General features: G+C 36.2%; 1 protein-coding gene across 1 annotated transcript in view; it reads right to left on the bottom strand.

The window, feature by feature from the left end:
• RP1 (RP1 axonemal microtubule associated) overlaps positions 1-26,974 on the bottom strand; it is a 165,645-nt gene that overhangs the window by 27,866 nt on the left and 110,805 nt on the right. The window contains exons 37-46 of the mRNA XM_077191277.1: positions 25,683-25,761; positions 24,000-24,131; positions 23,335-23,516; positions 22,713-22,799; positions 19,014-19,146; positions 16,288-16,427; positions 11,640-11,892; positions 5,960-6,201; positions 3,305-3,431; positions 1,547-1,695 (exon numbers count right to left, since the gene is read on the bottom strand). Coding sequence (XP_077047392.1) covers positions 1,547-1,695; positions 3,305-3,431; positions 5,960-6,201; positions 11,640-11,892; positions 16,288-16,427; positions 19,014-19,146; positions 22,713-22,799; positions 23,335-23,516; positions 24,000-24,131; positions 25,683-25,761 — 1,524 coding nt within the window. The remainder of the gene's footprint in view (positions 1-1,546; positions 1,696-3,304; positions 3,432-5,959; positions 6,202-11,639; positions 11,893-16,287; positions 16,428-19,013; positions 19,147-22,712; positions 22,800-23,334; positions 23,517-23,999; positions 24,132-25,682; positions 25,762-26,974) is intronic.

Genomic DNA, 26,974 nt, shown 5'->3' with positions numbered 1-26,974 from the left:
TCCTCCTGTGCTGATATCTACATTTAGAAATATAAGGCTACTGTGTTATATTCACACACTGCTCCTATAAAATGTCAAATAAATAATGATGAGATGGCTACATGCCAGATCTGCATCTTACTCTGTAAGAGAGAAAAATTCTGAGCTAAACCAAAGTAGATGCTAATACCATAAAACTACCCTTCAGGTTATAAATCTTTGTGGTTCACTTCTGCTTTCTTAGTCAACATTTCTAGATGTACATCCATGGTCCCTCTTCATTAAAAACTACCAGTCTAGAAATCAGACTACTCACTTGTGGGACTATGATTTAAGGAGGAACCTAGTAAAACTTATATTCAACTAACTTTACTTCATGAAGACAAAAGGACTGCAGCTCTAAAACTCAGTTAAATCAGCTTACCCATAACCTGAACTTCAGCATTAGGGAAGACAAATGTGACTTTATCAAAACTGAGTAGCCTCATCCACAGTATTTAATCCCTTAAATAACAAAGATTTAAACTCTCCAACTTTTCTTATGAATAAGTATTTCAAGTAGCTGAAATCCAGAAATATAATACACACTTTCAATTGACACTGAATTGATGAGGCTAGGGGTAGTTAGGAGCTGAGCCCCTCCTAATCACACATACCATGTCTGCTTTGGCTATCAGTCTAGGCTGATTTGGAAACTTGCACCCTTGAAGAAACCTCTCATTTTCTTGGCAGCCAACACAGATTAAAATAACTTACTGGTTGCAAGACATTGGTGGATTTTTTTTCTAAACTTCAACTATTCCAACACAAGTCTTCTGTAACAGATATTTGTTTTGGAGTACTTAAAAAATTGTTTCAGTCCTCAAATTTGTTTCCAAAAAAGAGCCAGAATAAGTACAAGCAATTTGTTTATTCCACGTTCAAAATATCTAGTGATTTTTTTCAGCTGAAAATTTCACTCCCTCTGTCCAGAACTTCTGATGGGCACAAGGTTTTATGTCAAAGACATGCACTTTTCTGTAAATCTACCCATGCTTCTGCAGCACATTCAGTACCTAAATTCCCTCCAATTTCTGCTTATACTGACAATGCCCCAAGGAAATGCATCTCTGGCAGCAATATTGGACTTTGACTATGTCTGTGAGCTACAAGACTCACTCCTGCACAGTGAGTGAAGGGCCTTCCTGGTATGCCCATGAAAACTATGCACAATAGTGTCTGACAGTCTGGAGAGAGACCAAGTGCCAGATTGAGGGGTAGACAGTAAAAATCAGGGAAAGGTGCCATGGTCTGAAGAGCGGCGTGGGCAGAAAAGAGGTATTAAAATTTGAATGTAAAATTGAATATGAAAGCACTTGATATAGCCACTTTATCAGCTGTCAGTGTTGCTAGCATCAGCTGCATAAGGATTGGTATTTCACACATAAGGTTGAGATATTGATAGACAAACACTTAATCACAGTGTGCTGTAAACTGGACTTTGTAGACTTCCCTATTCCCACTAAATCCACAGTGATTGGACTGGGTTCTAAAAGTGAAAAAGATCCTGCAGAACTTATAAGTATACCTTTCCTTTAGCGAAATTTTCATGTCCTTTTCTAATTAACTTTCTTCTGCCAGTATCTCCCAAGGAGCCTTGCAGCATGATGTACACATCTGCATCTGTTCCTGACCCAGGAATAGCTCCCGTGGTGATGTAGAGAACATAGATTTTCACTGTGGGGAGAAAGAGAGCAAAGGTTTACCAAACCTAAACCAGTTAAAATATATGCTATTTAATGAATTGCTTCTATTATATTTTCATTTTTCATCCTATCTGGAGTGATCAGAGGACCAAAATACAGTGTAATGCTTGTGAAAGCACATAGATTCATTGTAATTAGAATTTAAGAGCAACTATTATGAAGAATAATAAGCTAAATAATTTGAGTGGGCCTGAAACACAGGCAGAAGGGAAAAAAAATAAACACATAACAAGTTGGTGTAAAAGCATGTAAATAATACTCTTATCACCTCTTGCATGCATTTAAATGCATGACACTCCAATGAAAAATTTTCTAGTCCATGGATGATACTAAATCACTGAACAAGTGCATCTATGCTCAGAGCCTCTTTGAGTTCAAATGGAGCTGGATCCTGTCAGGAAGAAAGCAGCTTTTGTATTTCCTCTGGATCATGGTCCAGTCAGTGGCTGTTCACTCTGCACTGCACCAGTTGGAAGTATTGGCCTCAGGAGAGGAGATGACATGTGAGAGAACACACAGTGTGAACACACAACCTTTCAGCCTAGCACTCCTTGAAGGGCTGCTTATGTAAAATACCTGTTTGTACTCCCAGAGAAATGCATAACACTCTGGTGATGTGGTCCCTAAAATAAGAAAGAGATCACATCCCCCAAAACATTCAATTCAAAAGTAGAAAAAAAATGTAGGGAGAGGTAAAGAAAAAGTACCTTTCCTCACATTAAATGCTCCTCAGAAAAAGGAGCAGCATTTTTAAAGATTTAAATATCTCTGTTCTTCCATAAAGAAATAAATCTAAGAAGTATTTATAAACAAAGAGTTTTTTCAATGAATTTCCCATCAATACTTTCTCAAATTCACATTTAAGAAGCTTCTGTCTAAGTGCTTTGTTTGATACTAACTTTAAAAGCACAGCAAAACAGGCAAGAATATGCAGATTACTTCTGTGCTTGATCTAAACCCTTTACTTCTGGAGTAGCCTATGATATTATCATGGCAGAATATTCATTTAGGATAAGAGTTCTTCCATTCTTCTCTAACTTTGGTTATAGAACTTCATAAAAAACACAGAACAAACAAACAAACATATCCAGTCTTGAGGGGACCAAGGCACAACTCTGTTGGAGTTGGATGACATGCAACTGCTAGGTCACAGGAAAAGAAAGCCTGCAATTCTAGGAACACAAACAACAAGAGATCTGCTTGGGATGGAGGGAGGCATAGAGCTCCTTCTTGCCTGAAATTACAGTAGAAGAGTTATCTCCTCTGTGTTTCCCTTGCTCAGCCTGTGAGTGAACCAGATCATATTATTGAGAAAAAGCTAAACTCTGAGCACTGTTCAAAACCCTTTTAGGAGTTTCAGTGCCATATGCTTGCTCTTTTATGTGTCACAAACTGATACCAATCAGACTTGAGTGCACAATGCTCAGTTTTAGGGTGTAAGATATTGGTTTTAAACACTGGACTGGACCTAGCCATGATGGAAATTAACAGAAAATATCTGCAAAAACCTTTGGACTTCTCTGAAAATTGGACATCATCACTGACCAAATCTTTCCCAGTGTTTCAAATTTGTGATAAACCTGCTGGAAAAGGAGACCCAGCTGTGAGAACTGGAAGCTCAGTCACTCTTCCTCCCTCTTCATCGACAAAGTTATGACAAAATGGGAATTCTAGAACATTTTTAGTTTCTCTGTGTTGAAGCTTTACCTTATCAAAGAAATAAAAAGAAATAACTTTGGAATCTGTTGCGCTCTAATGGAAAATACAGCTAAAGACAAACTATTAAACAGCTATGACACATCATTTTAAAATTTAAAAATAAGAGGAAATAAATTTTTCTAAAATGCTTTTGAAAACAGCCTTTCAAATGAGAAGGAATAAATATCTTTCCCAATTAAAGGTAATTAAAGTGTTGTCAACATTACTGCTGCAGACTGCAGTGAAGGAAAAAAAATATTTGAAATTGTTCAAAAAGTTTCCTTTATGTAACCTATTCATCCAGCATATGGAAGAAAAAGAAGTGTTGATATGGGCACATTTCAGCTTGTGAGAAATGTCAATATGCCACAATATTTTTCAGTGCAGAATGTTTTCTTATTCTAAGTAACAGGAGAAAGAAAAAGAAATGTTTCTGGAAAAAACTGAAATACAGAAATTAAGAATGCCTGCTGACTTGTATATATATCTATATCTATATATCAGTACATATGTATCACTTGAATATATAGAGTTTGATACTAATTTCAATCTCTATGAAATTCTGTGTATAAACTAAGAAAATGGTGATCCTGAGCTAAGAAGCTTATTCTTTCCATAAGAAAACATGTTTTAATAATGAGATATCTTACAGTATGGTACTACCAGATCCACTGACATAAATTCCCATTTTCTAAACTATTTAAACTCAGACCAGAGAACATATTTGAACGTACTTTGTAGAAAGTAACCCTGCATTAAAAAGGGCACCTATAATTCACTCATTTCAATTCTTTGTGACCTAATTCAGTAAAAAGTCCAAACCTTTAAGCCAGTAAGCAAAACCAGCTTTGGTTGGGAATTGTCACTGGGAGATGGTAGCATTGTTTTGTCTTCAAAAGACTCTTAGTATTTTTCATTATGACAGACAAACTGAAAAGAGTTTTTAAAATGCACTGTGAAGTATAATGCTAGCACAATTTTCCTTTCATAATAATATCTATATCCCTGAACAGTTTATTGAAACTCTGATTTCATTTACTGTGTTTTATTTCTTCAAGAAGTGAAAGAAGCAAGAATGAAGATATTAGCTATTACATGCTGCAGAAATAAGGCATACCTTAATTAATTTTGTTCTAGCCATTATTTTCTAATTATTTCAATTTCCTCAAAAAATCAGGATTATTATTTTGTAGTTATGGCTATAAGAATGAAGTCTGAATCTAAATATGGAATTCAACCAACTACAGCTGCATTTACTTTTGATAGAAGTCAGAAATCTCAGACTCCCTGGAATTACAATCTTGTAAAATCAAAACAAAATAGCACAGAAATGACCATGGTGATTCTAACCAGCAGTGTAAATACACTGCTAAGCTGTCTTTAATAACAGATATTATCCATAACCTCCTATACCAACCTAGTTATTTTATACAAAGATTCAGCCAGTCCTGCTATAAAAACTATGGAATAAGAGGAAATGTCTCCCTAAAACCCACATAATTGACATGTATCCCAAATTAGGGAAATTTATAATTTCTTTCTCTACCTCTTCCTACCTAAGGTAAGGGTGCATCTTTTCCTTATTTATATAAATTTGCTGATTTCTTTTAAACTGAGCTTTCAGTGATTGTTCTGAGCTCATGAAATACAGCAGACTAATATATGTCACTGTTTTCAACTGCCAGGTTTCTGTTGTGAAATTTTTGCTGTGATTTACTGTCTCCTACAATACTCCAGAAGCAGTCTTAATTTTGATAGATTTGTTGGATGACTATTTCATCTGGCTATGAAGATGAAATTAACAACCTGCCTACCATTTAAATGTCAGGGAGTTCAGCTCAGTAATACCATGTATTGAAAAGGAAAATTATTTTTTCTCCAGTTTTTAATAAGAACAAAATAGAAACATTAATGGACAAAAAGCATGTCTGCAATTTTAAAGAAGATTAATCCTTCCTTTAGAATTGTTTTTATTTTTCCAGCAGAAGAAGATGAAGATATTTTTTCGTATAGAGAAATGCCGCTGCAATTTCAGTGTGATGTCAGGTTTTAGCTGGATATCAGAAGAAAGATTGTCACTTTTGCTATTCACTTCTTTTTTTCACATGCCAACTTAAAAGGCAGATAGTTTCATCAAAATGCATTTCTAGTGTCTGACTTAATTATTTGCCATGGATCACTGACTCTACAACATGTAACAGCCAATTTAGAGTTATGTAAATACTGCAATGTATGCCAGTGAGTACAGTTCTGAAAAGACATCACTGATATGTTAAAGATGATAGCACATCTGTATATATGGCTATCCAGAAAACCATCCAGGATCACAAGATTTTTATTATCCATAGCTATCCTAGTGTTTTAAGCAGTCTCTGAAGTTAGCACTCTACAACTGCCGCAGCTTCTGTAAATTAAAAATTTAGTAATCTCAGACAGGACTGAAAAATGGAAGAATTAACAATAGAATATGGAAAGCAAAAAAAAAAATATATACAATAGAGACACAATAAATAATTGCTTTAGGTTTTAGTTTTTACCTCACGGCAATGCCAAGTCTCTCCTGCTCCAGCTTCTTCAATTTCTAGGCGAACTTTGAATATAGTATTAAATTTCTTACTTAGTTCAATAGAAGTCTCATAAATCTGCTCTTTTTTAAGGGATCCTTTGGGGAATGTGACTGAAGTCCAAGTTCCTTTTTCACCACATACAGTTAAAGACATTTTAGGATTCGTGGAACTAGAAGAAATATCACTAGTTGTGACGTGGATATCCCAAATCCCTATTGAAATAAAACAGCAGAAAAAAATTAAAGGGTTTGCTGAATATCCAAAATAATACATCAGTTTGTAAGAGGCTGAGTTAGTGAGGGACTAGCAACCCATTCCCACCTTTGTACTGAGCTCCAATACTGGCACATGGCAGGTTAACTCCCTATTATTGATTTAGTGAAAAGCAAACTTGGACATCAGTCCTTTCACAGTGGTGGCTGATACTTTAGAGATGGGCCAGTCCAAGAGCAACGTGCAGATGAGACTGTGAGTTCCACATCAGAGACTTGTGAAGAGCCATGACAACCTGTTGATTTCTTCCCCTGCCCCTTATAAATATCTCCTGATGATTTTAAATCACTAGTCACCACCAGTATATTTTTTACAAGATACTACTGTATCTTGTAAAAAGATTCCCTGATCAAAGGTTTGCCTTTGGTCAGGGAATATTTTCATTTTAACTTTTTTGGGATTTACTTAAATGAACACGTTAAAATATGCTCCATACATACCATAAGAATATGGTGGTGAGATAAACTGGTTCAGTGCTTGAAAAGGAATATTTTATCACACCTCACCACAATTATCATGACAGCAAAGTAAAAAACTTTATCCATTTCTTCTGTGAAGAAATAATGTTTGCTGAGAGATTAAAAATAGTCCTATATAGTATCACATAGATTTGTTCTACTTTAGGGACTCAGGAAAGACTCCAGGAGAATTTTTGCTAGGTTTTTTTTTAAGCATTTAGTCACTTAAGCATTGGAGATGAATTGACAGATCCCTGAAGGCTCAGAAAGACTGCAGTCTGGTGTCAGGTAGGCTCCTAAGTAACTTTGGCAACTTTATGTGAAACAGAAATTTGGTTAAAATTTCAATCAACAAGACAGTTTTGAAGATCAGAAACTTCATCCAAAAAATGTCACTGATTTAGCTAGGTTTAATATTTTAATTCATGTTAATAGCATATATGGAAAATTCAGGGTTATCAAAGTCTTGGTTTCGATTTTAAAAAAACTGAAAATCAGAATTTTTGGTCACGCAGGCTACTGCAGAATTGAGCAGAATTTTTTAATAACATGGCTTAGTTTTGTTTCTGCAAATTGAGACAAAGTATGTATCTGATAATTTCAAATAGCTATTTTGTAAAACAGGTTGTTTTACTTTGAGTAATGGAATCAGAGACTCCTGGAGTTTATATCCATAAACTCCAGCTTCCTACCTCAGCTTCAGAATGTTCAGTCACCTCATCTTCCTAACCACAACAGGAAAGTCTTTGTCTCCTACCATAACTAATGCAAATAAAGCTTTATTGCTTTAGATCAGGTGAGGATCTGTGCCATAAATCCTGCACTTGTTGACATAAAAATTTAGCACTCACCATCTGTAAAATCGTCTAAAATAACTTCAGTGTTACGACTTCATGAATAATCCTAAATCTATTTTCTTGCCTATGAACATTAAATTTAAATGGAACCAATGATATCTGTGAAAAAATGGAAATCAAATGAAAACTTATCACATCCCATGTGACATAATCTAGGATATTTTACCCCTTTAGTACTGTAATACTTGGCCTTAAACTATCAATATATAGATATCTGGAATCTATACATTCCAGTCCAGGAATATATAGATTTCATACCAGGATTATGTCAGTTGGATGGTACAGTGCCATAAACTGCTATAGCACATAAATTAAATAGTATCATTTCTGATAAATTTGTTAAAATTCAATTTAAAAGCAGCTTCCTTCTCCTTAGTTAAGTATAAAGCAGTGTATTGGGTTTGCGGGGCCTCATTTGGTAGAAGAGGGGCTTCAGGGATGGCTTTTGTGAGAAGCCATTGGAAGCTCCCCCTGAGCAGCAGAGCCAATGCCTGCTTGCTCCAAGACAGACCTGGCCAAGGCTGAGCCATCAGTGATGGTGAGAGCACCTCTGGGATAAGGTATTGAAAAAAGTGGGATGGAAAGACTTGCACAATCGGAACTGGAGAAGAGAAGGAAAATGCAAGAGAAACAATTCTGCAGTTCCTCAAGGTCATTGCAGAAAGAGGGTGAGCAGAGATTCCCCTGCAGCCCATGGTGAAGACCATTATGAAGCAGCTGTGTCCCTGTGTCCCATGGAAGTTCACAGTGGACCAGAGATCCATCTACAGTCCCTGGGGGATCCCATGATGGAGCAGGTGGATGTCCAAAGGAAGATGTGACCTCGTGGGAGCCTGCAATGGAGCAGACTCCCAGCAGGACCTTACGGCCCCGTGGAGAGAGCCTGTGCTGGAGCACGTCTACTCCTCAAGGACTACACCCTATGGAAGAAGCCCATGCTGGAGCAGTTCAGGAAGAACTGCAGCCCATTGGAAGGCCTCACTTTGGAGAAGTTTGGGGAGGACTATCTCTTGTCACCCCATGCTGGAGTGGAAGAGGAAGGAGCAATAGAGACAGCATGATAAATTGACTGCAAGCTTCATTTCCTGTCCTGCTGCACAGGGGGAGGTAGAGAAAATTGGGAGTAAAGTTTAGCCCAGGAAGAAGGAGAAAAGGCGTTTTTAGATTTGGGTTTAGTTCGCATTATCCTGCTCTAATTTAATTGGTAATATATTAAGCTAATTTCCCCTAGTCAAGTCTGTTTGGTCCACAGCAGTAACTGCTGAGTGATCTCTCAGTGTCCTTATCTTGACTCATGAGCCTTTTGCTGTGCTTTTTTCCTCACCTGTCCAGCTGAGGAGGAGAAGGATGAGCAGCCTTTGATGGGCACCTGACATCCAGCCAGGGTCAACCCAAAACAGAGTGCAGTGCTAAAAATCTAATCTTTCTTTGTTTCTTTCTCAGAAATATTTTCATTCTCCTGTAAAGGCATTAGTGGACAGCTGAAACCCATTTATTTTTATGACAAATTGTTAGCTTAAATAACTCTCTTCCCTTCTTGATGTGTAAGCCACCATTAATTTGACAGATCACTACTGTGTCCATTTTGAGCATTTCATTAGCTATTCTGAATCTGTCACTTTTTTTCATTACCCTTTCACAACAAAGAGTTGCCATTTTCTCCGTCATCATATCTTCTTTACAACTATTCCAGCTTGATCCAGTCCTTCTGGACAGAGGTGGCCACAATTACACACAGCATTGCTGGTGAAATATCAAGGTTTCTCTGTAAAGCCAGTAATTTACTTTGATTTTCATTAATAATGCCTACACACACTGTGGGGTCACAGTAACCCTATAGCCATGTCACAGTACTGCCTCAAAATTATCCTGTGATCTTATAACAAACCCAGGTATTTCTCATAGTCCTCCTGCTGATGAATTTGTGTAGCAGAAATCATTACAAAAGATGGCAATACAGATCAAATACAGTTTTTGGACCCTTAGCTGCTACTTAATTCCTAATTCTTAAAAAAACCCCAAAACAATTGAAATTGGGACCATGTATCAGAATTGAGAGCTCCAATAGCAAAGTTGAGTTTACACCTAATTGTATACAAGCTGCTTGCCACAGAAATCTGTGTTATAAAGATTTTCATCTGAACAATTACTAGGTCTGTATTCACCTACATCATGCTTTCTACTCTTTAGATGGAGGCATTATGTTTGTTAAGTCTTCATAAAATTGTTTTAAATCCTTGCTATTAGATCTGCACTGCATTAACAACTACCCTGATTGTCACTGTTTGAGTAAATGGAGCTCAAAGTTCTATTCGTGTTTCAGATTTTCTGATTTCCGCTAAGCTCACCCCATTATTAATTGTGCTTTTGGCTTCCCTGGCTAACATTATGGCTCCTTAATGAGAAAAGAGACAAGTATTCTATTTGTTTAGGAATTACAATCTTCAGTCTGCACTCTATTGTTCCTGAATAGTTACTCATCTTTGAAGGGTCTTTTAATGAATAAAGGGTTTAAGAACCATTAAACCATTACTGTTTCTTTTATTTCTTTTACAAAATCTGATTTAGCTTGAAATTTAGTAAATTCCATTGTATCCATATAGTTTCTGACCCCTAAGGTATATTGCTCTTTGCTGATTTGTCTTTTATTTACCCATTCTTCATAGGCTCTCTGCTTACTTTTCATATTAATTCTGGATTTATTATACACCCATACCAAAAATTATTTTCAATAGATACAGCATTGAGTATTAATAACCATAGACATGAAATTATTATCAAATCTGTACTCAGATTTTTGAGGACTATGTCTGTGTGTGGGAAACCAAGGAAGGAAATTGCTTTTACACAGCTATATTCAGACATTAATCAAGGTGCATAACAAGGATGCAAGACTTCTCTCACTCTTCATATTATCAGTGAAGAAATATATGACAGGTTTTGACCAATCTTGGGCTTCTCTGAATTTCCCTCAGGAGACTCCTGCCTTGCTCTATGGACTATGTAGGACAGCTATGGAATCTACTTAATAGAGACTTAGAATACTTGCCATGGTGAGATACAGCTATGTCTAATTCTGAAATTGTCACTACTCTAGCTGCTTATATTATGCTAATATTTCCATGGTTTTCTGTTCTTCTGTACTATCAGTAACATTATTTCTGTTTTGTTAGATGATATGAGATATTAACGAGTGGACTAATTTTAGATGACTAAATATGAGGACATAATCTATTCATTTTATCTGCAATTATGTATAGTATAAAATTCTCTGAACATAAAAGGAAATATGCAGGATCATGGAAGTTAATAGAGATTGGTTTACAAAATGGCTGATGTAGAATGCAAATTCACACCTTCAGATTAGTTAAACTTTACATAGCTTGGTCTATCAGTTCTGATTCAGTTTTCATAAATGGACCCAAACCAGAATTTTACACCTCTTCAAGAAAGACACATGAGAGAGTAAAAAATACAGTATCCTGGCAAAGCAGTGTTGTTTTCAGTGTCTAAGTTGTTTCTGAATTTTGGTTGTTAATTAAACAATCTGAATAGAATATTGACTTCAGGTCAACTAACTGTTTGCAAGAACTTGTGCCATTGATATAAGTAAAAAAGAAAACTGCAAATAAAAGCAAATGCTTTCTGCAAATATACGAACATAAGGGAAAATCGCATTCTGCTAAAAGAGTTTTTGTATCTCTTGTGATTTCATCACTGTTGCAGAAGCCTTCTGCTCTGCATTGAATGCCATATGGAACAACCTACTTCTTTCTGCTTCAGCTTTTTTTCTAACCTCAACTAAAATCATAGTACCTTCGTTGCCTCTGTCACTTAATATCTCCCTTATGCTCTAGTTTCTCTTCCCTGAGCATTGTAATTGCATTTACCATCTCAGGAAAGCGTTTGGAGAGAAAATTGGTGTAGGAGAGGGAGTTCACATTCAAGCTATACTGTTTCTGTAGTTTGGTTTTAGCCTTAAAAATAACAACAACAAAAAAAATATTGTGGATTACAATTAAAACGAAAGCTGGAAGGAGTTTTGAGGATTTTGGACCTTACCATAAATCTTTCCTGTCAACACTCCATTCCTGACTTTTCCAAGAAGTTTCAATGTTCGTTCCATCTGTGCATCACCAACTCCACTGTCTAACCATTGCTGGCAAAGAAATACATATTGTTCTTCAGTCTTGCCTGATTCATGGATGACAACTTGGTCAAGGTACCATCCAGCTCCATAACCCGCATTATGGTGCTCAACAAGCACTTTGCTTAACTGTCCAAGGTCTACTGTTCTCATTTCAGAGACACAAACCTGAGAAGAAAGAGGCAAAAAGAATAGAAAACTGATTAGACCGTATATCTTTTCTTCTGTCTTTGAGGAGCTTGCGTTTGGAAAGACAAATTCCTTTCAATGCTGAAGTATCTTTTTCGGAGAATAAGGAAAGATGTCACAGGCTGACACTCATATTTGGAGAACCTGTTCAGAAACTATGTGGATCCTTGAATATATACATTTTTTCCTCATCATGATCACTGCAGTTCAGGTTTTATTACAAAAAACCATCCCCTTGTTTTGGATAGAAACAAACCTCTGATCAAAAAACCTACAGCTCATGAAAATTGAAGTTCAACTAACCCCTCAAAAAGGAAACAGAGGGAGTTCTTCAAGAATCAGGACAGACCTGGTAATTTAAATTTCTGTTTGAATAAGGCATTTTATTTTAAAACATTTTCAAGTATTTTACATTTTAAGACACCCTATTATTCAAATAGGAAATACTGTATTATTCAACTCTGAACAGAAATACTGTTGATGACTATGCAAACAAAGGAAGATACTGACATTAGAAACTATAACTAAGGCTGTACACGCATACAGGCAAGAATTGATGTGCTCCTCGGATGTAAATAGACATCTGTTTAAATATTGCTACGGCTACCAGTAAACAAAAGCTAAATGGCAGCTGCACTAGTGCATGTTGGGATGAATAAATTATGTGAGTGAGAGAATGAATGTGTTCTGTGCAAGATAATATAAGTGGGTGGGTAGATACATGGGCATGTGTGTGGGTGACATTAAAAAAACCCCAGATGGATAGTAGAAACAGACGCTATAATTTTTATTTGTTGCCAACCAATTTGCCACCAGGCAGGAAAAAGGATGAGGACCAGAAAGCAATGAAGGAAGAGATGATTTTTAGAATGAATTATGTCATCTCGTCCATTCTCCTGTCTGTGTCAGACTATTCTCCACAATGTGATCAGAAAAAGAAAACATCCAAGTTATTATTCCTAGCACAGCCTTAGGACTTCCAGCATTCATACCTTGTTATATCCTCGATATCCTCAAACAGTTACCATGGCAAGTTATACCCCTGCATGTAAGTAAATGTAGCCCAAAATAAGACCTAGCTGGGAGGAACATCTTGCAAATAACTTTTCGGGAGCACTCATTGCTTTTTAATTTTATTCTTTGTAGTTCCAAGCCAAATATAATTTTCCTGTCAGTCTACATGACCTTTGACTTAGAGGAAATATCCTGTATTGCTAACACTCATGTTCCTTCACAGCTAACTCTAATTGAAAAAGGGACCTATCATTAGTTTCATTCTTTGTGATAATAATTAACATTCATTAGACAACAGTGGTCATAATCACCCATTGTTATCAATGAATTCTCATAATAATACATTAAATTGCCTACTCCCTCAGCATTAGTAAGAATGTACTTTTGGTTGATGTCATTACATTTCTTTTTCCCTTCAGTACAAAGATGTTTGGAACTGTATTAAACACACTACTGGATGTACAATTAATGAAACCCAAAATGATTTTATTTAAACTGTTTTGCAAACCCATTTTAATCTGTTTTCTTACACTTGGTTGAAATTTTCTGTCTTCCTAGCTTTTCCTTATATTCATTATCAGTCAAGAGAGATCCTTTTTTTTGTATCTCAAGCTTCCTTAACTTTGTTTTCTTTGCCTGTCCATTCCACATTTTTCAGGGATATTGCTGACATATTCTTGTCTCTCAAGACAGCTTGCCCTTTATATTCCTTCCTTTCACCTTCTAGTCCTAAAAACTCTCACTAAAACCCCATTCCAACTTTTTAATTGATGAACTTCTATGTAAAAGGAATGTTAGACTGGTTGTATTACTTTAAATTGCAGAACCATCTAGTCCATCACGTATAGTGTTGCCAACAGCTACCACTAACAGATTTCTATGGAAGAGTTGAAAAACAGGGCAAATACACAGAGATGCTTCTTGAATATAAAGTCTCTCAGCCTTTTGCAATTTGTGGTTCAGAGATTGACTGAGCAGAGATTACGTCTTTGCACTTAACAGCCTCAGTGGAAAGTCGTCTTCCATGACAATGTGCAATGGCTTTTTGCACCAATATGTCTTTACCATCTGCAACATCTTGTGCCAGAAAGTAAAATGTATTAATTACACATTGAGCAAAAAGGCACCTCCTTTTGTTTTGAATCTGCCACCTGCACATTACATTGAATGCTCTTGAGCTCTTATATTTCACAAAGAAATAGAAATGTTTATTTTCTCTATGCCATCTTATATTTTTTTCTCCCTCACCTTTCCTCTCATCATCTCTTTTCCAGAATAAATATACATGTCTGCTTCACTATTCTTTGTGTGGAAGATATTTCATATCACTTGACATTCTTCTTGCACTTTTTAAGACAAATGAATCAACAAAACACAGCATCTATTATGCATCTGCACTAGTAAACATCTTTGGAGGTATGACTGTGTTTTCTGCCTTAAGTGGCTGGATTTTTTGTTTTGTTTTTGTTTCGTTATTTTAATAGTTTCTAAACATTTTTGTTCTGTTTTCCTTTTGTTTTGCTTCTACTGAGATGATATCCTACTACTTTCATATTTCAGAGCCCATCATTTTGCATGCAAATTTAAAGGGTTATTCCTCCTCACAGCCACTGCTTTTCATTTAGCTACAAAGAATTTAATCTGCCATTTTATTACCCATTCATTGTGTATGAGGTTCTTCTGCAGTCTCTGCCACCAGCTTTAATATTTATTACCTTAAATAGCTCAGTATGGTCAGAACATTTTGCCATCCCACCGCTCAACCCTTTCCCAGGAACCTATCAAACAATGAAGAACGTGAACACACAAAATACCTAAAATGCCTAAACTGAAGAACACTTTGATTGTCTGCAGCATAAAAACTGCTCCCTGAAAACAAAGAATCTGCTTGGGAAGACACCCAGCACTCTGCAGCTCAACATAGTGGCTGTGAATTCTTTATTACTAACAGCTGTATCACTGACTCTGTATTAACATCCAGTATGAAATGCCATGTGAATTATTTCTTTTTAGACTTCTTTTCTAGATTATGACACTGACCATGTGCCTTTACACCTTTGATTAACCCTTCTAGTTTTCCATAAACATTTGCCGTCAAAAATGCCAAGGATTAACCTGTATTTTTAATAATATTATCCAGATAATCAACATCATAGCTCTTCCTGTATCATTATAGCACAGTTTGGACTAAGACAGCAGGATTCTGAAAAAAGATGGCATCTTAAAAAAAAGGAAGTATTATTGAAGAGTCAGAACAACACATAGAAAAGTCTAAGTAGAAAGATTAAAGAGACATTCTTCTTTGCAAAGAACAATGCAGCAATACAAGTGCACAGAAGGCAGAGGTCTATAAAGCATGGAAGAAGCAAAGAGAAAGTGATGTGGAAGAAAACATTCACTGTCTTCCAAAGAAAATGTGGAATGAGATTTAAGTAATATGTGAAAGTTTAATTTTACTCAGGTAGAAGGTCAAGTACAATTAAATTGACACAGGAGACTATGGACACTTATCGTCTATAGAAGAATTTATACAAATTCATGGAAGAAAAAGTATCAATGACTAGAGTATGACTCTGGAACAAAATGATGTGGCTGGTTTCTAATTTTCTAAGCCCAAGAAGACATGAATCTAGTGAAGGAAGAGTTAAGTGCAAGGCTAGGAAAGCAGTGGAACAGGTTGCCTAGGAAAGTTATGGCATCTCAGGCATGAGAGAGCATAAGAAACAGTGTGAAAACATGCAGAGGATTCTGCTTCATTGTGCAGGATGAATTGATCTAGTGCTCTCAGTTCAGGGTATGGGTGAACATGCTGTGTAGAGATAATCATTAATATGGTAAAAAGCAAAGCTTAACCAGAAAATCTCTCCTAGGATTTATCTTGAGCAGACAATTATGTCTACAACCAGGTTTACCTGTTTGCAATTTAACAGAAAAATGGATTAATTAACATATAGCAGCTAACACCTTTAAAATCTTGCTTTCAACTCTATCTGGGTGGATTAAAAAAAAAAAATTAAATGAGCAGCCACAGGAAGTAAGCCCTGAGATTTCTATACTAGCTTCACAAATAGGTGAAAATTAAGCCATGGAATTTCATCTATCATTGGATGCAGTTTCAGATTCTAAGAATATTTACCTAGAGTTTGTGGATTTTAGATTTATTTGTACTCAAACTATTCCTAAACTGGAATCTCAATTCAGGTGAAATGCCTATACTTAGCAAGCAGCACATTCCTTCCACAGGTTACCAGAGTGTAACATCCATGCTGGTATTTCATAATTGGAAAGAAGTATGGTATCAGAAAATAATAAAATTAAATACATTAAAAAAACATATAAGGAAAATGACTCAGTACTAACCTGCCCTCTTCCAAAATGTGAGTGCCTGAGTCTCCTTTTGCAGGAATCTCCCCACTCTCCAAATACGGTGATAAATACATCTGCATCAGTTCCTGATGCAGGAAGTGTTCCTGTATGGACATTGATGAAGTAACAGACTTCTGCCATGAAAAATCAGTGACACAAGACATTACCAAATGAGATTATTAGCAATTTAATTACCAAACATTATAAACCAATATATTTTAGGTACAAGATTAATTTCAAGACCAAGGAATTAAGTTATAGGAATTGACATCAATTTTCTGAGTTTCATATGGATTGCTAGCTATCTCACAGCACACACTACAGCATTAGGAATGAAATGTCTTTTATGAATCAATTCAAGAATCCATGCTCGCATTACAAAAGGAGAAGATACCCAACTTCTGGATTCTGGAATCACCCGAAAGACTCAGACTGATTTTATAGTGCTTTGTAAAAAAACCAGGAGTTCTTGTAGGAATTATAGGTCTTAAATTGAGTTAGGATTTACCAACTCTAACATTTTACCAAGGAAACACACAGACATAGATGATGAAAGACACTTTTTGTTCTGGATCAACTGAACTGTGTCTAAATCTCATATTTTGAGAATTATGGCCAACATTATTTAATATGTTCAGCAGAAATGGCTCAGCTATTTATACAAATACGCATTATTATTCTTCACAACAAAGGATGGCTTGCCATGACTTTTGTCTGATAAGTTATACAGTACATATTCCTTCAGGCAGCATGACAGAGGATTTTTAATGGGCTCTGTGAAGAATTAAATGTTATAACAGACTCTTAAGATATATTTCCATTTGCAGTCTAGCATCCAGTTAGATTTACATGCAAAAAGGTTTAAATATTTTAACTAAGACTTCTGTTCACAGTGTAATGAATGAGAATTCTTTTCTACATATTTCATAAAATGTAATCTGAACAAAGGAAGATGTTATCATATTTTAAGTACAATGATGAAATGAAATATGGCTTCGGGGGCAGAAATAGGGCTTGAAGAAAACCTAAAAAACCCTGCATTTTTCTCTTTGTGATTCATGCCATTACAACTTTGCACCTGCCTTTTTTTTAATCTGTCAATTAGTCCCTCATTAAGTGTAAATCAATCATTTTCTGAAAACTGACATGCAAATATACTAACTGGGCTCTGTGCATTTTTCAGACTTCCAAATTGGTACTTATTCTAGTGAAAACAATACATGTCAGTTGTTTTAAAACAGAAGAAAGTGCTTTAACTTGATACCTGTATACAGCACTTACAGGATGGCCAGGTTATCAGATCCAGCCAGCATGGGTTTAGGAGGGGTTGGTCATATTTGACCAACTTGGTCTCTTTTTATGACCAGGTCACCCACCTGGTGGATGCAGGAAAGGCTGTGGATGTTGTCTATTTGGACTTCAGCAATGCCTTTGACACTGTCTCCCACAGTATCCTCCTGGAAAAGCTGGCAGCCCATGGCTTGGACAGGAGCACTCTTGGCTGGGTTCAGAACTGGCTGGATGGCCGGGCCCAGAGTGGTGGTGGTGAACAGTGCTGCATCCAGCTGGGGCCTGTCACCAGGGGTGTCCCTCAGGGTCTGTGCTGGGGCCAGTTCTGTTCAGTATTTTTATTGATTACATGGATGAGGGGATCGAGTCTTTCATCAGTAAATCTGCAGATGACACTAAGCTGGGAGCGTGTGCCAATCTGTTGGAGGGTAGGAGGCCTCTGCAGAGAGACCCGGAATGGTTGGATGGATGGGCAGAGTCTAACAGGATGAAGTTTAACAAGTCCAAATGCTGAATCCTGCATTTTGGCCACAACAAGCCCCTGCAGTGCTATAGGCTGGGGACGGTGTGGCTGGACAGTGCCCAGGCAGAAAGGGACCTGGGGGTACTGGTCAAGAGCTGACTGAACATGAGCCAGCAGTGTGCCCTGCTGTGCCCTGGTGGCCAAGAAGGCCAAGGGCATCCTGGCCTGTGGCAGGAACAGTGTGGCCAGCAGGAGCAGGGAGGTCACTCTCCCCCTGTACTTGGCACTGGTGAGGCCACACCTTGAGTGCTGTGTCCAGTTCTGGGTCCCTCAGTTTGGGAAGGACTTTGAGAGGCTTGAGCACGTCCAGAGGAGGGCAACAAGGCTGGTGAGGGGCTTGGGACACAAACCCTGTGAGGAACAACTGAGGGAGCTGGGGGTGTTTAGCCTGGAGAAAAGGAGACTCAGAGGTGACCTTGTCACTGTCTACAACTCCCTGAAGGGTGGCTGTAGTCAGGTGGGGTTGGTCTCTTTCTCCAGGCAGCAACTGACAGAACCAGAGGACACAGTCTTAAGCTGGGTCAAGGGAAATATAGGTTGTATATTAGGAAAAAGTTTTTTAGAGAAGGAGTGATAAATAACTGGAATGGTCTGCCTGGGGAGGTGGTGGACTCACCATCCCTGGATGCGTTTTAAAAAAGGTTGGATGTGGCATTTGGTGCCATGATTTAGTTGAGGTGTTAGGGCATGGGTTGGACTCAATGATCTTGATGGTCTCTTCCAACCTAGTGATTCTGTCATCCCAAAGTTTATTGAACAAATAGTTAAAAGTAATTTTGAGTGGTTTTTTAATATATATAAAATACTTTGCAATCTTGTGCCTTGTGTTCATCCTATTAGGCAGTTTACAATTCTGTATTTGTGCATGCATTTGCTCATGTATTTATTTTTTATTTCAATAGCATACCCCTGAGAGGTGGCTGGTCTGGCCTGACTGCAGCAAGCTCTGTCACAGTCTCAGATCCATCTTCTCCAAACAGACATGAGGCTTCAGTGTGAAAGCTCAACTCTTGTTTAGTGTCCAGGTCTTTCAGCTGAAGCTGCAGGTAGAATCAGAGAAAGAAATTAATTTAAATATTTAATTTCCTATTTCCATCCCAAAAGAAACTGACTTTTTTTCCTCCTGCACACACTTTATAACAGCTATCTGATTCTGCATAACAGTTAGAGCAGCTTCTAAAAGCTGCTAATTCTGCAGCCTGCTATTTATAGGTGTATTCTTCATTGCATATCAACACAAGCATAGGACCCATTTGTAAAGAACCAATGAGAGATTCAGCTTAAATTGACCTGTATGTGTTTGCAATTTCAGGGTGCCAAATGAATGAATACAGTTACATCAATCTTAATAGTATATGCCCATTTTCCAAAAACATTTGCTTTGCTACTTTTTATTTTTTTAAATGAGTTTTGCTATATCTCAGGTAGGATTTTCCAAGTTGGCAGAAATTAGGTGTCCAGTGGCTTTCAGGGCTGCCTGTGGAAATAAGTTATTTGAAGAATGAATTTCAATAGAATGGGCAAGCTTAGGTGCAGCTTCATTCTACTTGGCTTTAAGTATTTATTGGAGAGTGAAGAAATTAGGTTCCAAGTGTGTGGACTTAGAACATCCAAACCAGCGGAGGAAGCACAGCCTTAGGAGCTCACATAGCTCCGCTGAGAGGGTCAGGATGGAAATCAGGTTACAGGACATCAACTCAGATCATGTACTCTATCCTAGGTCAGGTTATAAAATACAGAGTTAAAATCTGTCAAGTATATGCAGAAACATTTGTAGTAACTATTACATGCAATATTGAACTTCATAAATAGCCAATGACTGCAAGTTTGCAGAAATGGTTTCTTCAGTCTTTAGGATTTCTTTGTGTCTCTTTGTAGAAATAGCATATCCAAGACATTTGAAACAAAAGGAAATAGAAAGAAACAAAAACTTAATTTCATCAGGACAGTAAGTAATTGGAATTCTTAGGCAGGGATTCCCAAAATTACTGTGGTCGCTTCTTTCCAGTACTGACAGCAGCTGCAACAGCAAAACTTTGTGTTCATCATACAGAATAAACATAACCAGTGCTTGGAAATCCTGAGTACAGGTTTCCTCACACAGATTTCAACTGCAAGCTTTGAGATGTATAAATATTTATATAATTGAATGAGATAAACTAAATTATTGGGAATTTGACAGTTTCACACTCAAATATTTTGTCAGACTGTGTTGCCCTTGAGTTCTTAGAAATGCAATGACTTAATGTTTTCCATTACTGCTTATTCATTCTGTCCAGTGATTTACAAGATCAGTCACAGGGCTTCCAGATGAAAGTAAACAATATCCCCAAACCATTTCCAGACTTAAACCATTAATTACTTGAATAAAAAGTAGATTTATTTAGGTAGTGTTAAATTCCACTAAAATTGCAGCCCATTGTTTACAAAAAATAGGTATTTTTTGCACTTGCAATAACAAATTTTTTTATATTAAATGTATAACTTCTTCTTATACAAAAATATTTCCCACTAACTTCCATCAATATGTGCAACCCCAATTATCAATACATATCACAAACTCCTATCTGTCTTAAAACTGCACTAAGGTTTACCTGCATATGCAGGCAGACAGCCTGCAGAAACTGGACTCATAAAAATGAGGTGTGTATATTTATGCAGACTTTGGCCTTAAAATAAAATATACCTGACAAATTCTTGCTAGTTCTAAGATTACATTTAAGTGTGAACTTAATCTTCAAATCATATAGTGTTTCTATATTCTAAACAAACTTTAAAAATGTGTTTGAATTCTATTTTAAAAAAGACCAGAAACTCTTTTTGAGCAAGAAATAGCTACTCATTCTGTAGTACATAATTCTTCAGAAGTTACAGAAAATACATAAATTTTAGCTAAGGTTATATAATTCACTACAGAATTTTGCAGAAAAGTGTAGGAGATAACAGGAAAAATTTTGGTATTTGGAAGAACCCTGTAAACATCAAAGTAGAGAAGACAGAGTAACAAAAAGAACGTAGGGATTTTATCCCCTTTTTGCAGTTTCATCTGTGTTTCTGAGAAATTTCTGGAACTTTGACTATTCTTTCACTTAAAAAGAAACCAAATAAGGTAATTTTATTTAGTTGGGGCTGGGTTTGACCACTGGCTTATAGTAAGCTTAGTAAGCTATAGTAAGCATCCTGACATCTCCCTGTAATTTTTCTTTTTCTATACAACATCTGTATTTTTTTCTGCACTGTAAGAATCCTACTAGAGTGAGACCAACTTATTACATTTTATATTATGCTTCCCTGAATAACTAATTTATAAATAGACTAATAAATTAGTATTAGATATTATAAGCATATTAATGGCAAAAGCAATAGATATTATTGTGGCTTGTGCTGTGGGTTGCACATGCATACAAGAAACTACTTAGGTCTATAGCAGCTTACTGACTTCTTGTAGATTGTAACAATTTATAGCTACTAATAGACCAATTATTAAATGAATTGTAAAGTATTTGAAAATACAGACAAAAATCACTTAGCTAGTTGCATAGGGCTGTTTTGGAAAAGAAAGCAAACTATTACATTTATGAATTTTCTCCCGTGTTTTAAGCCACCAATCTGGAGGCTGAAGTCTTATATTACATAATGGATACGTAGTTTCAAAATATTTTTTGAATGCTTTATCAAATGGCCTGGAGATGCATATTTAAAATGAGAAATTAGCTTTGCTTACCTATTCTTTCCATTTTTATAGCCTAAACGGAGAATACAATATTAACTGACACAGAACACATTTGGGGAGAAAACGTAAGATAAACTCCTCTATCCCCAGAGGAGCTCATAAATTCAGACTCAACATTCCTTTGAGTGTCACAAGCCCATACACATTTAAGTCTGGAATGCAGCTGTCTTTAGCATTTCCCATCAGAACAGTTTCTGGAGTCTTTATGCATATAAGGAATCACCTTTATCTTTCAAATCCATAGCAGGGTTAAGGGACTCTGAGGCACAGTTCAGGAAATCATTCTTCATTCTTCAAATCATTACTTCAGATTAATTCAGAGTTAATCCACAATGGGGTTTTTTGCCCTTGCCTATAGGCAGAGCTCATTGACACAATTTTTCCTTGAATTAACCTTCAAGTTTAAGTATTAAAGATACTTTTAAATTCTAATTCTATTTTAAGGTTGACAGCATTAAGTCCTTTCTCCATTCCTTTTTATGAGAATTCTTAAAGATGTATTAAACTACAATCAGAGGTTTGAGGACCACTGATGGCGATATTGAAAAGAACAGATACATAATATTATCTTAATTGGCTTCCACAGGTAGGTTGGTCTGTGTGGAGACCATCAGTATTTCCATGCAGGAATTAACATTTCCTAACATCAGCAGGATGAACTGTGCATAATGGGTCTGCACACCAGTGAAGAGCTATAGCAATATGCACTTCAGCAGGTGCAAACAAGGTTGAGCTACCCACAAAGAGGTCTGCAGCAGCTGTAGGCAGTCATTTGTAGATACCAGGTAACTGAGACCATCTGTGTCTCAACAAAAGTTATTTACTGTTCTGTTGAAAATTTTTGCAAGTTTACATGTATTATATTTGGAATACCTTGTGGAGTTTAATTCCTCTTCTCAAGGATGGACCACATAACACAAAGGAGACTTTTGTTATTTCTCCAATGTCACCAATGGTAAACTGTTAAAAAATAGTTAAAAAATATATGTCATATGCAACAGTTTGCTTGGCATACTTTAAACCCAAAACAATATAATACAACAATAAATACAACAGGTAATAATATTGGTTAATGAGGTTAGTGTTAGGATGAGGAAGTCCTATTAAGAGTGCAATTCAGACTCACATTTGTATCATAAATTATGTCTATTTTTTACTGAGGGATATGGTTGCAGAGCATAGGCCAACACAACAAAAAGAAGGAAATGTACAACTGAATTCTGTATTTTCAAGGCCAATTCTTTTCCCCTGACTTAATTCAAAGTTAATGAGGTTTTTCACATAATATTTGGCATTTCCTCAAGAGAGTTTTCTTAAGTGGTATGTTTTGGCCCACAAGTGAGAAGTTCTCCAAGGTGTGTTTATTTAAGACACAGAGGTGTAAACATTAACACTGACAAACAACCAGTACACATAAAGTCATATATATTGGCTACAATTCTTATTTTACTGAAACTATTTAGTAAGACTTGTATGAAGTAGAAAAGAAACCAACCAAAAAGGGAGTATCACTCAGATTTTGAACTTTCTGTGCAGGGGATTTCCCTTTTCTTCCAAATGCAACAACTTGAATGTTAGGAACATCTTCTGGTACTTGTGTGCAGTGCACCCATGTTTGCCATCGTCCTCTACTTTTTGCATCTAAATTTTCCGTGGGAAGGGATGTCACAGATGTCTCTGCAGTAAAAGCAAACCCATATTTAGAACAATATCTGTCATAAGGTAGTATAAACCAAAAGATTGTATTGCTGGCAGTGCCGGATGTAGCGCAGGAAATTCAGCAACAAAGCCACAAACCCCTCATTACTCATGTTAGTCCCATGGAGGGGTGGAAAACCAGGCCAGTGGCCTCATGGATCCATGTCACACACAGAGGCCATGCCTCTTCTCTTTGTATTGTTCCAAGGAGAGGAAATGTCCTGCCAGAGGAGAATCTTTCAATACTGCCATTTCAAATTTCTCCATCTCAGGCATAATTTCACAAAAGGCATGATTGTTCACAAAAGGCATGATTCACCTTGGTCCAGGCCCAGCCCCTCACCATTGGGGTACCCAATGCCAAGTTCTTCCTACTGTGTGATGTAACCTTATACCAGTTGTGAACTGCTCTGCCATGCAGGAGTGATTCATGGAAACGAAGGACACTTCTGCTTGTATTACCTTTGAGCGGAATTGCAACTTCTACATAATCTTCCTTGGAGCGTTTATTGATCCATCCATCGTGGGAAAAAACATGTGTAGAAAAAGGGTAGAAGACTTCTTTTATAAGAATTTTTTCCAAAAACCACCCATCTGATTGAAAATAAACAGGACATTATTAATTTATACGTTTTAAGCAACAAAACATCCTGTATATGCAGTCATAAGTTTCTACCTTCATCAAATCAATAAAAGGTTTTCTTTTGACAGACTTATTAAGGAAATAAAACTTCCAAAAATATATTGGCTATGTGTATGTGTTTCTATCTGTTCCACTACACTCCAAAATAGTAAATGTTTTTACAGATCTTGTTAAATTAAATGTAAATTAAATTAAATGAGATAGATTTGCTGTAATGATCTATTACATCTCAAAGTATGGAAAGGCTTCTGCATGCAGTCTTTAGACGCAAGAAACCCCAATAGGAAATAATATTATCAATGTCCTAATGGAAAAAGGATCAGGAGTTCTATGACATTAGCTATCGGAAAATCCACTCAACCCACAGCTTTCTTTCTGGAGAGATACCATTCTATATAACAAGGAAGAAATTTCAGCTAATTTTATCTTGTTTTGAGACCATGATTATTTGGAAACAAGGCATTTGTAGAATTATATCTCTGAGTCTTGGTAAACTTGGTTACACTCCCAGTCTTGTTGAAGTGAATGAAAGTTTGAGTGTTCATTTTAATGTTACCATCTAGCAAATAGTCTCTCATCCTGTTTTTCTGAGTCCAAGTTTAACCTACAGAGGCATTTTGTAATATTGGGGTTTTTTTAGAAAAGAAGAAAGAACAAGAGACTCAGGTTATCATACTCTGTAACAATCATTTCCATTATCAACATTATCCTGCAGGAGTAAAATACCTGTAGAATCTCTATTCTGTTGTCTTTAAAAAACAATGGGCCAAAATTGTAGCCAAAGGATTGAATAAAATACCAGTTCATGATACTCCTTGCTGTTGGTATTTATTTTCAAGAAATAAGCAAAATTTTTAGCTACAATAGCTGCTTTGGAGTCAGCAGTAGGATGAGGAAAAATGCTGCAGCAATAAAGCCTTTTTATCTGCCAGTCAACCTCACATATGCAGGATCCCTTCAAAATATTTTGCATGGATTAGAAGGAAAGAACCTGTGAGGCCAGAACAGCCTTTCTTCTGTGTTCAACTTCTCAATCTAATTAACAAATTCTATGTTCTCATCTTTACACACAAGCATATAGTCCTGAAATAAACTCCTTTTTTTGACTTATCCTCATCTAAAAATGTACAGGAAGAAGAAATTTACAAAAGTTTCAAAAGCATGATGGCATACCACTTCATGAAAAACAAAAGCTTTGTTCACTGTGCTTATAAAAAGATAGAAACTTCAATGGAGAACAATTTCATATATAATTTTACATTGTCACAACACTTCCTTGGAATCCCTTACAGATTTTAGTAAAACCAAGCTGTATCTGGATACTTGACATGTATAATCCAAAAGAAGTAATGAACAGCAGAAAATGGAAATCAATTTCATATTTTCTAATTTTTTTAAAAACACTTTGGTGTTAAATTTCAGACATTTCTGAAGCACTAGGGTCACTTAAACCTAATAATCTACATCATTATTATCTTACATTAACTGAAAAAATTACCAACCTTTTCTTAGACTTTTAAATCCAACACAAACTTGATTCAACTTGCCAAGGTATACAGATTTGATTTTGAAAATATCCACCTACAATATGAAAATAATCAAAATGATATTTTAGTTAAACTTAATAGGGGTCTGGTTTTAAGTATTTATCAGTTTAGCCTGGCGTGTCTGATCATTGTTTTGCACCTTGATAGAAGCAAATTTATCTCACCTATGACATTTAATTGTGTTTGACTTCATAATTAAATATTATGTATTATAGCTCATCTTTTCTTATCCAGTTGATATTATGAATTATGAATTTCAGAATGCCTCTGTATTTAGTAGGAAGTATTTATGGAAAAATCAGATACAAGCACTAGCAATAAAGTTCTCATTTCTCATACCTTCATGGACTGAAATAAACAAATCCTAGCTTGTTGAAAGTTACTTTGGTCCAGAACCAAACTTACAATGAAACTGATAAATACTAGATGTCTAATAATTATGAAAATCTGGAGCAATTTCATTTTCACTAAAATTCACAGTTAATTTAGTGGGAATCAGGCATGTAAATGGGAAGTAAGTGAATGGTATCTGTGAAGATTTCAACCACTCTGCTTTTGGGATAAGGATGTCTCCTTGAAATCATCTCTATAATAGGCCAAATTTTCTACATACAACAGACTTAAATGATCAATAGACTTCATGGAGTCTTTCCTTTTTTCCATACCTTAAATCTTTATAGTTTATTCACCTTCCTGCCTATATATGCTCATCTTCCTCTTTGAACAGTCACCTTCATAATCTCTGGGAAAGCTCACATAAGTATGTGCACTGACACATTGCTTAAAATGCATATTCATTGGCTTTTTTTAACTGGGCCTGAAGAAATGAGGTTTGGAAACATACTATTTATGAATGGATGAATCTAATCTTTTGAGAAACCAGCTGCAAAACTAAATCTCTACAGCTAAGACTTTTATTTCATGTGACTTCATGAGTTATTCTGTTGAACACATAAGCAGTTGTCTTAGAAAGTTGGGTTGAAAATGCAAGTTTGAATATAACAGTTGAGGACTAGTTTGTGGGTTTGAAAAAAAACAATAAAACCCTTGCATTGTTCCCATAGTCTCACAGTTCCAGAATTTCAATGTCTGTTAGAATAATATTGGTCAAAAGAATCATCTAAAAAAAAGAGCAATGATTAAGAACAGAGCAATTGTAATTTGAGAATAAACTGGAGTAAAGAGAACTGCAACAGAGTGGATACCCAAAGAGTTGCTACTCAAAATCTTTACTATAAGAAGATGAT

The sequence above is a fragment of the Agelaius phoeniceus genome, chromosome 1 (assembly GCF_051311805.1).
Source record: "Agelaius phoeniceus isolate bAgePho1 chromosome 1, bAgePho1.hap1, whole genome shotgun sequence".
Lineage (NCBI taxonomy): Eukaryota > Metazoa > Chordata > Aves > Passeriformes > Icteridae > Agelaius > Agelaius phoeniceus.
This window is presented reverse-complemented; position numbering and strand designations above follow the sequence as displayed.